The sequence below is a fragment of the Gilbertella persicaria genome (assembly GCF_025201335.1).
Source record: "Gilbertella persicaria strain CBS 190.32 chromosome Unknown B0P05scaffold_104, whole genome shotgun sequence".
Classification (NCBI taxonomy): Eukaryota; Fungi; Mucoromycota; class Mucoromycetes; order Mucorales; family Choanephoraceae; genus Gilbertella; species Gilbertella persicaria.
The window spans coordinates 4,651-16,211 of NW_026252065.1; the positions used below are offsets into that span (position 1 = coordinate 4,651).

At 36.0% G+C, this 11,561-nt stretch overlaps 1 protein-coding gene across 1 annotated transcript; it reads left to right on the plus strand.

Annotated features, from left to right (window-relative positions):
- Positions 1 to 10,186: 10,186 nt before the first annotated feature.
- On the plus strand, positions 10,187 to 11,158 carry B0P05DRAFT_434086 (uncharacterized protein; the record flags this gene model as incomplete). Its single annotated transcript, XM_051573696.1, has 2 exons — positions 10,187 to 10,243; positions 11,000 to 11,158. Coding segments are annotated over 2 exons (216 nt in total), but the record flags the coding sequence as incomplete, so codon positions are not given.
- Positions 11,159 to 11,561: the final 403 nt, after the last annotated feature.

An 11,561-nucleotide genomic window follows, 5' to 3' on the forward strand; every position in this document is an offset into this window, starting at 1 on the left:
CTACTAGACGTGAATTGCTTGGATTTTTATTTGTATGTACACATTTTCATAAACTGTTGTATGGTATTAAATCCACTGCTCATGTTGATCATCGTTCGCTTGTATTTTTGAAAAGTCAAGCTGTACCTAATGCCATGATGTTGAACTACTACGATGCAATTTTTAGTTATGATTTTGATATCGTTCACATACCTGGCATCACCAACTGTTTGCCTGACGCACTCAGTCGCTTGTATGAGTCTGACTTGCTCACCGAGGAGGAGGGTGATCACTCGTGCACGAGCTCAAATAACCAACATAACCATGTTGACAAAACAAAGCATCGTACTTTCTCTAGAACAGAAAAGAAAAAGAACAAACAGAAAAAGTTGCACTCTGTTTCTAAACGCGCATCCTTACATGCTCCCAAAACAAGTCACCAAGAAATGAATTATAATTATTCTGCATTTCCAACTAAACCTGCTAAGCCAGTAAAAGATGATGATTCCTTACCACAATCAGCTCTGATTTCGCGTGCATTACAATACACTGAATACATGACGCCTCCCAAACCAGACAGAATGTCTATCATTGAAAGCACACATCTACTGTTGGGACACACAGGAATCAACTCCATCGAAAAGGCTATCCATGCAGATAAATTGCACTGGACCAACTTGCGTTCGGACATTGAAAAAGTTGTAAAGAATTGCAATGCATGTCAAGCACACACTATCCATCGTGTGGGTTACCATCCACCTAGGCATGTATTACCAGATGGTGTATTCGATCATATTTGCATTGATCTGGGTACATTCAATGTAACATCTTCTCGAGGAAATAACTTCCTTCTCTTAGTCGTAGACATGTTTTCACGCTTCGTAATTCTACGAGCAATCTCTGACAAAAGTGCGTATACTATTGCACGCGAATTGTTGTCCATTTGGACGCTCTTTGGCTTTAGTCGCATTGTAAACCATGACCGGGGTAGTGAATTCACGAACGAGATTATTTCGCAACTTGTAGAGATGACTGGCATTGACCGACGCTTGTCATTACCTTACAATCCTGTAGGAAACTCCGTCTGTGAAAGATATATGGGTGTTTGCAAACAGTCCATTATCAAAGCCATTGCTGCAGATGCAAATGACCCTGAGTCATGGGATCTCTATGTAGATTTCGTGCAATATGGAGTCAATGTACAATACAAACATTTGCATAAATCTCGCGCATTTACTGCCAAGTTCTATAGACAACCCAATCATTTGGCTGACTATACCAAAGATAAACCATCTTTGACATTTGAAAGAAATGATCACAAGCGCATTAATGAACAATTAAAGTATGTGAAAGAAACTGTAGTCCCTTCACTGCATAAACACATCAAGGATCAACAAGCTTTAGATCATAAGAAATATCTTAAATCGCACAACATACTTGATGACAAGTATCCAATTCATTCTAAGGTAATGATTGTTAATGTCAATCGTACTTCAAAGATGCACCCTAGATATATTGGACCCTTTATTGTGAAAGGCTGGTCTCGTAGTGGTGCATACATCCTCGAAGATTTAACAGGTGCTCTATTATCTAGAGACGTACCTACACATCAGATCAAATTGATCCAAGCGGGTGACACACGATCCCAAAATGAATTAGATCAGAGGCATTACGAAGTACAAGCAATTGTTAACCATCGTGGTAGTGGTGACAATGTTGAATACTATGTGTATTGGCGTGGTTATGATGACCAAGAACGCTATAATACATGGGAAAGAGTCGAAGCATTTGACTCTCTTAAACCCATTCATGATTACTGGGCTAGAAGAAACGCAACCCAAGCAGTCAAAGAAAATACTCGCTTACCAGATACAGTCAACAAGCGTAATATACCTGTTCGTAATAGACACCATTACAACAAATCTAAGGCCCAACGTCGTGGTCTAGTTACAAGATCTCAACGATCATAACAGTCTTTTTTTGCCTATACATTTATTTTTCTCCCATTGGGTTTTTACAAAAGGTTTTTTTATTGACTTACATGAACGATCTTATTATCCATAACAAACTAAAGTAACAGTTTATGTATAAGCGATTAAGTACTTGAATACTCAACAAAACTTGAAACGAATATACTATGCAAACGCTAATGCAAACTTACTCAAGTTTATGCGATGGTCTCATCTGGTGGGGGGCAATGTTGTATACACAGCATTATTCATCCTTTCTTACACTAGTTTTGCCTTAAAAGAGCAAGTATTAATATCATGTATAAATATATCTTTCAATCACAGTTTTATCCGCAGCTTCGATGGATGTCTTCTATCTTAGTTTAAACATGTTAAAGATCAGACCATCACATAATCACAGACTGACATCTGCATCAATACCAATGGTAGACAAGGTCTGTGCCCTGATCATGTACCCAGTTCTTGTGTACCTTAATCCATTCAACCGATTAGCTAGTGTATACACACTCAGTCCCAAATCAAGGATAATCAATTATCATACAAATAGTATAAATACAATACAAAATATAACCTTTAATAAAGCAGACTTCTTTTGGCCGTTTTGGTTCTAATCGACTTATTGATTTGACCATTTTATTAGTGATTATATCACAATTAGTCAATAAATCAGGTAGTATAAAAGACAACCTGGAAAAGATGTATTTTAGAGAAGAATCAATTTATTTTGTAATAAAGAAATACTGAACAGTCTCACTGTATTTCTTTGTTTTCTTTCTATCTTCTATTATATCTTTATTCACAACCCAAACATCACATTTTTTACAGTGAATTCTGTTGCTACTATGTCCAACTTTAACTCTAACACTCCTGCTTCTTCCTCTCTCTCCTCTATGGATCTTTCTCTTGATAATGCCATGGAAGAAGTTCCAGAAAACACTATCTCTGATGTTGCTCTTAATTTAAATGAAGAATCTACCTCTGTTCAGCTCTTGGATACTGCTAAGGAAAATCTGGACCGTTTGCGTTCGGGTTTTAAGGCTGCCTATGGCCATTATTTGTCATGTCAAAAAATTCATCCTGGTGCTGAGAACACTCGTATTGCTTATCTCTCATACAAGGAAGCTGAAACTCTTTTCAAAGAAGCTGAAGAAGCCTACAAAGTCTTCTATGCTATGGAAAACCCGGTTAAGATGGAAAACAAGAGCACTTTGGTTCCTTCTGGACTGCCTTATCTTCAACTAAAAACGGATACTGACATTCCAAAAAAGCATATGGAGGTCTTTGACTCGGTGTACGATTTTTGCACTCAATTCAAGACCATTCTTGAAGCACATTCTCTCAACATGGATGATCACTGGGAACGTCTCTTGCCAATGTGTCTCAACAAGGAGGAGAAATCCTGGTTTGAAGAAAAATTGAAGAACAAATGTTTCTCTTGGTCTGAGGCTGAAGAAATGATACTGGATCATTATGACACTCCCTACAGAAAATTTCTGTTAATGTTTAAGGTATGGACCATGAAGCAAGGTCCCAATGAATCTACTCGTCTCTTTGCTGCCAAGTTTCAAACCCTCAGAAGACAGGCAGGTTTGCAAGATGGTCTCTCCTTGGTGTTGACGTTCTGGGCTGCCCTCCGCGAATCTGTTTGAAATGTAGCGTCTGTGGCTGTTTCTTCTCAGTACGGTACTAAGTTACCAAGTAAAGTCGAAGATATAATCGGCTTGGTACTTGCATCAACCAATGACACTGATGTATTCTCTTCCTCTTGGAGTTCTAGTCCTCCTTTGTTTGAGGGAAATGGTGGTTATAAGCATGTCGAACGTACACGTAAACGTAGTGCACCATCAAGAGCTGGTAAAGACACTTGGTCTAGCAAAACTGTTTCTTCTTTCTCTTCTGCTCGTCATAAGAAGCCTTGCACGTATTGTAGTAAACCATGGTATCATGGTCATCGTTGCGAAGAATTCATGGAGGCAAAAGGTAATAAAAAGCAAAAAATATCAAGAATGGCGGTTCGTGGTAATGGTTCTCCTTACGAGACAAATGGGACTGCTTCTTCGGAAGATGAAGACAATGATATGATGATGGCACGCTTGGCCCTTGATTGTAAGTCAGAAAATAAAGACATCGTTAAAAGGGATTTTAAGAACGTTAGTGCTAACATTACTTTTCCTATTCTTGTCAATAATTCTACTAGAACAAAATCTTTGCTCGACTGCGGTGCGACCTTCTCTTCTGTGGACAAGCAATTTTGTATAGAAAATAAAATAAACATTCATTATATCACACATATAAATAAAGACTTGGTTAATAAGGATAATATGCATAAGTACCTTATAAGACTTTCTGATAATAACTCATATGTAGAAAGAATTGGTACATGTATTCTGAGTGTCAGTTGTTGTGAACATATAGAATCTATATGCATATGATGATCTGACATTAAATAAGTCTTCATTTACATACTAAAATACATCATAATCAATTTACATCAGAAATAGGCATAAAAGAACCTCTTGTACTGAATAAGACAATGGATCTTTTAATAGATCAAGACGTATAACCGAAATCCATAACTTACATTATTTAATTAATTTAAAGTAGTCTATGATAATAGAGACTCAGTCATTTGCATGAACTCTACTACTACTTACTCCGACATCTCTTCATATATAAATACCTAGAGAATGAAGAGCTAAAAAAAGATAGATATATTTTTTGGAATAATAAACCTATACAAGTTCTAATCGACTTCTTTGTTTTTATCTTCTCTCTTACATCACAACATCAGTTATAACCAAAAGGCCATAAAGCATCAATTTGAAGTCATGAATCTCACTAATACTAATGACTATACAATGAGCATTGGTACAGATTGTATGCACTCTTTAGCTATGGGAATTTATGGATTACGTGTCAAATATGATGACAGCGACACGAGTGAAGAATTAAGAGAAGCTGATAGACGCTTCAATAATACAAGTGATCTTCTTGAATCATTAGAAGAAGAAAATAAAAAGAATGAAAATAATCCTGCTTGTGATGCTAATCAATTCAAATTAGTAATGGACTTTATTCAGCCCTTCATTGATAACAATCAGGCAATTCCTAAAGGTTCATTCTGCACTATACCAGAAAGTGTGGTGTGCCTTGACACTCGTCCTAATGTAACTGCGTATAAAAAGCCATATCCTGTACCAATCAAAATGATGAATATAGTGGATGATCAAGTAAAGGAATGGTTGGATAATGGCATCATTGAGCGTCACTATGGCGGATTAGTTGTTTGACTTTACTAATATTGTTCGCAAAACAAACAAGAAAAAGTAACTTTTTTGCCAATGTTGTTGGAAATGTCAACAACTTTTATTTTATTTTTCTAAAAAGCAAGTCATATCATTCAAAATCATTGATTTTCCTGTTTGTGGGGAACAAAGTTGTTCGTTTTGTCAACAATAAAAGCTATGAGGCGACAAGTACTGCGACAATAATAGTAGCTTTATGAGCAAGAAAAATTCTTTATTTTTTTTTTACAAGTACAATAATACTGATAATGTTTCTTATAAAAAACCAAAAAAAAAAAAAAGGTTTGCACAATGCAATACGCTGATGCACTCCTAAGAGTTTGACATGAGACTCATCTAAAAAGAGTATATTGAGTTATGTTGAATATTTAATAATTGTTTGGGTTTTTTAACAAAAATAACTCTTTCTTTTTTATTGGGGTTGTTTAACTTTTTTTTTCTACAAATTTAAAGGTTTTGTGCTTGCCCCATTTTGGAATCTAATAGCTCTTTGAAGATATGTTGTGATATAACTTTGTAATGATTCAGTGCTTGATTATAACGAACCAGACCTACATTACAAACAATATCTTCGAATCGACAGACAACATATTTGTGCTGACCCGGACGACGTAAAACAACCTTAGGCATATATTTGTCATAATTAACGACACCATGACTTTCTGCAACATCAATCAACACCAGAAAAGTTTTTTCGTCTCGCAATACTGTCTCAAAAAAGAAAACAATAGAGCCCACATAGAGCTGGTTGACAGGTTTATTCAGATTGCTACGAATGAATGTATATGAAAGTATTAGATAAAGTTGGACAAGAGATTGTAGTAATAGAACTTACTTTAGATGAGATGCGGTAAACATAACATAATTGTTACCTCTTCTTCTCTCATTAATATGATCTTTATATTGTGCAGAGGTAAAAATGATGTTATTGAACCAAGCGCGACCAGCGATGTTAAACACGGAATCCTGGGATGGTGAGTGTTCCTGTTGATTTGAATAGATTCTTTGGTACGATTTTTGAAGAGCAGTTGCAAATTGAACAGAAGAAATACCACAGGGAAGAGTCGAGATAGGACAGTGATAATATACTGGAGACCAAAGCTGAGAGGTGGTTTGATCTTGAAAGTCTAATTGCAAGAAAGTGTTGCTCGTGTATGGCTTTGGCTCAATCAGATTAAGGGCCTCTCTTAAATTAATGTTTTGGCCATTAACGTAGTTGTATAGAGTAAACCGCTCAAGAACATTTCCAGCATTGGCACCAGCATCAACTTTTGACTTTATCAGCTTTTTATATCTACCTATCGTTCTCTCCATTGATCGGCCAGAATAAGCTTTCAGTACTCCTTGCTTTTCGATCATGTACGGGATATGCGTTAGGTAATGCTGAACCGGCTTTAATACACCAGGCTGTATTCTTTTTTGCTTTATTTCTCCCAACAAGAACTTATTCCACACCTCAATTGCGCTTTATAGAAAAAAAGACAGTTAGTAATAATGGTAAGACATTCATAGGCAATCTTTTTGCTCTTGTATATTATATTCTAACATACTTTTTCATCATAAGGAGGTCAGTTTGGGTTATTCTCCATTTCAAAGCATGTGCGCAGGCCTTGGTAAGAAGAAGCAAAGGCTTTTTGGCTTCTGTAATTGTCAATGCCGGAACAAATGTTGTTGGAACCATGTACAACAAAAAATCAATCCAGTCAACACCTCGATTACCACCACTCTGCACTATCGGATTTTCCCATTTCGAAGAAAAAGTTGTAGGGACAGTTGTTCGGGATAACTCAATAAGCTTGCCAATTTCAACCAATTTTTCGCTGGGATATCAAACGTATATGGCCAGTCAGCAACAGAGTCTATTTTGCTTTCAAGAAGTTCTTCATTGGTTGGCGTATATTTCAATGCAACAGCCTTATTATATGATTTCTTCATGGAAACAGTTAACAATTCGTAAACATGCTTGGCGATACCTTGTCCGATCAGATGAAGTTCTTCAAGGGCAAAGAAAGAAGGACCGATGAATGTTGGAAGTGAAGCAAAAAGTGGCTCAGCATTTATCCCTCTTTTCTATGTAAATGGTAAGGTATTTTTTTTTTTTTGGTAAATACCATTGTCTATCAACATTATTTTTTTAACCAATATTTACTTACAAAGTTGGAGTTGCCACTGAGAAAATCATTTTTTTCGCGCATTGGAGCGTTACTGTCAAGGTAGCAAGTACGGCTTCCGTAACGTACAGTATTAATTCTGCACAATCTACAGCCGTTTGTGCTCATATGTCCAGAATGATGCGCCAGAGATGCGGCAGCAGGAATATCCCAGTTGCAATCACTAGATTTACTTTTGCTTGACAGATCTCTTTGCCGCCTCGTCTAATCAAAAGACCATGATTGCTCAAATCTTTAAACTCATCAACAATAGGCTTTAAAAAAGAGTCAATGTCTTTGGGCGAATTTGGACCTGGTAAGATTGCAAGCTGTATCATGTACTCATTTTGGAATCTATTTGCTCAATGGATTAGCACGAAACAAAGGAGCTATTTTCAAGTAGTCATTTTGTTGATATTTACCGATATTCAGGCGGAAAATTTAGATTGACTAAGTGGATGATGGACAACTTGTCTCCAGTAGCAGCCTTCCTGGTTGGAAGCCGTCAAAAAACAATGCCAAAGCTACATCGTCCTCAGAAGAGAAGAAAGCTGTGTTTTTCTTGAGGTATTTGTACTCTTCACCATCAAAGTAATCCTTGTAAACTCCATTCTCGCTTTTAAACGTGTGCCTATACTTCATTAGGCCTCTAAAACGGTCATTTGCCAAGAATGCAGCAATTCGATCACCAATTGACATGAGCTTCATTTGTCTCGAAGGCTTCTTGGTCACCGAGGTTGATGAATATCTCAATTCACCGCAGTTACTGCAAGCCAAAGTCTGTGTATGTTCTTTTGATAAAGTCGGCAGCCTTTTGGACAAACATCATAAAGGTAGCTGCGAACATTGGTTTTTTAGCAAGTCTTCTTTCCAAAGTATCTGAAATAGGATTGTTGAAGGTACTTTACCTAAGTAGTGATTTAATTATTATTTTGTGCGTGCGTTCATAATGTTGACATTATCTTTTATTCGGCTTACCATTCTTAAATTCAGCTCCCTTTAGATTGTTTTGGACAATTGTACGGACAAGATATACTAATTCTCTTGAAGCCTCTCTTGAAATACCATAGGTCTCAACTATATCCATAAAGTGGATACTGTTGAGTTCAGTTTCGTCAAACTGGGTGGGAATGGCTCAAAGTTATAATGCGCTTGCACCATGGTCTTTTTCAAAAGTGAATGAGGAGTGGTAAGAGAGCGATTCAGTTGTTAGGACTACAGAAATATGTGCAATCAATTGTGAATTAGAAACGAACCTCTTCTGAAGGCAACTATTATAAGCAACTATTAATATGTTTAACTTACAGAATCAGATTCGGCTTCTTCCATAACAATATCTATATCTGCCTTTCTGTGGCTTTCATACCTTTGGTAATGACTATTAAGTAACCGTAAATTAGAAAAAGGTAGGCCGCAAGAGCAGGTATATTTGTTGTAGACTTTTGGAGTAGGCATGGTGGTAAAATATAAATAAAGATATGTGTATATTTCTTAAATAGAGATCTAAGTCTTTTATATATAGATTTTTTTTCTGCCCATTAGTGCCTGAAGTCAAATTTGAATGCGTAGTAAGTTTTAGTTGAACCTTCCAGAACTCTTGGAAAGCATATTCTTACTAATACTACCGCAGCAACACTACTTTATGACTAATACACTTGTTCATAAAAAGAGTTACTTATTTATTTACCTTTTTTTATTTTTCTTGCAATTGTCTTTCTTTCTTAAAATATGAACCAAACGACTATTTACAAAATCACTCAAATGCAACACAAATTTCCCAACTCGAACAAAAATCGAATCACAGACTCAAATACTTAAGGGATTGATGCATTTATTAGCACCCTCTTTTGCTCAAAGTGATAGTAATGAGATCAACTGTGAAGTTCTTGAAGCAGCTCACAAGGTAAAAAACAAGCTATTTCTCTAAATATGTATTAACTTTTTTTTTTTTTTGGAAAATGTAGCAAGAGAAGGCGGTGTTGCCAACTCTCTTAATCTAAACTTGATGGGCTTCCGAGACATTCCTAGAGTACTTGAGGAAGCAACAAAAGCATTCGGCTCTCATGGATAACATAGATATGTTACGCCACGGTTGCGTTTGCTTGCCCTGATCAACTTATTCAAGAAAGAGAGAAATATGACTGATCTCTTAATTGATGATAAAGTGAATGAGAATGACTACGGGATCCTCAGAACAATCGCAAAAAATACCACGATGAAATGGAGTTAGAGCTGCTGAAAGCTTTGAAGGAGAGTGACAAAGCAGCTGTGTTGCCTTTATGGTCTGAAGTGTCTTCTGCTCTAATCGCAAAATATATTTAAGCTTGAAAGCAATGCAGCTACTCATGGCTTTCCTCTTCAAAGATGTCAGCTTTCCTGGGCAGCCGGTCTATTGCTCTTCGAAACACACAAGCACAGAAGTAATAGAGCAAGAAATAATTCTGTTGTTGAAAACCATATACTACATACAAATTATCTTCTGTGTCTATCGGTGTTGTCTCAATTCCGAATGACGAAGCGAATTCTAAACACTCTTGCCTCGCTTGTTTTTTTTTTATTAGATTCAAGTAGTGCTTCTTTTCTTTTGCTATTTCTCAATAAAAGTATCGTTTTTTTCCATTTATATTAAGTGCCTAATTTCTAATAATCCTAAAAAAATAAGTGACATTACGAACAATGTTGTTAACTAAAGCACCAAGAAACTTGGTTGTTTTGTAGCCAAAGTTGTTCCAGAAGTAAACAAGTTATTGCTGTTTTGTTGCTAATATTGTTCGCTTTTTGAACAATAAATTTAGTTGTTTTGTTACTAAAGTTGTTCGAAAAGCGTACAAATAATTTGGTAACATTTCGAACAACTTTGTACGTCGAAAAATTGATGCCAGCTATTTCTCAAACAACCATTTTGCTGTAAAAATTGGTAATTTTGCGAACAAAAATTGTACGTTTTGTAACTAACTTTTCCGCCATAGTGTTACATCAGACTCGTCATTGATGGTGCTTTAACTTACAGACTTGGATTATATATTTAGTTCAACAGAAAAGTATAAATACTGTGTTACTGATAACTGTAAGTACATTATCTTATACTTACTCTATCAATACACAGGTAACATGAAGTATTTCTATAAATAAAGATCTAATACTCTATCAAAGAAAAAAAATTGAGAAAAAATTTTTGAAAAAACAAAAAAAAGTTGAAAAATTTTTGAAAAAAAAAAAAAAGTTGGAAAATTTTTGAAAAATGAAAAAAAAGTTGAAAAATTTTTGAAAAAACAAAAAAAAAAAAAAAACAGAAAAAAAAAATTGAGAAAAATCTGAAAAAAAAATTTATCATGTAAATACGAATACACGAAGTATTGAAATTATTACACGAGAGCGAAGTGATCTTTGTTGTTATCTTTCTTTTATTGGTTAAATTCGAACTTGTACTACTTAAATTATATATAAAATAAAATAAAACTAGACTATGTATCTTTATCTTCTTTTTGTTCGAATTTTTACTACGCTCTTGGACTTACACCGTCGTAGCGAAATTATGTCTATGAAAGTACAACCACCCGCTTGGGCTAATACACTTTTACAAAGAATCCATAAGCTTAAACAAAAGCTGCACGACTCACCTTTGGTCAATATTGACCCAAACGTTGTCATCTGTGCACCTGGCGCTGACTTTACTCCTTCTTCTGCCATGCTGGACGGGTTTCCATACATTCAAAAAGACTCCTTTAAACGTCCTCTTGAGGATACCGACCGTCGGCGTTTCTTGTTTGATTGCCCCAAAAACACACTACGAAATTTTGATCTACCCAAGCTTAACAAAGTCAATTTACATTCTCCATACAAACAGATTGATATCGTTTGTCGGGCATCACCCGTCCTTTGGATTGGTTTTCATATCAACTTCTTCACAAAAATTGGATCATACAACACTCAACAACAAGCGCGGGATTTTACTTACGCCATGCATGAACTTTTGTCTGACCTCGCCTCTCATGTTATCACCTAGCGTACTGAGAACATGTTCAGAGGACTATCGAAGGATCTTGACCCACCAGCGCAGGCGACAGACAAGTTCCTTGTTGGCACACAAGAAATGTTGGACCACATCAAACTCCAACAGTCAGTTCAAAACGCAACGCAACGTACTCAACGAAACA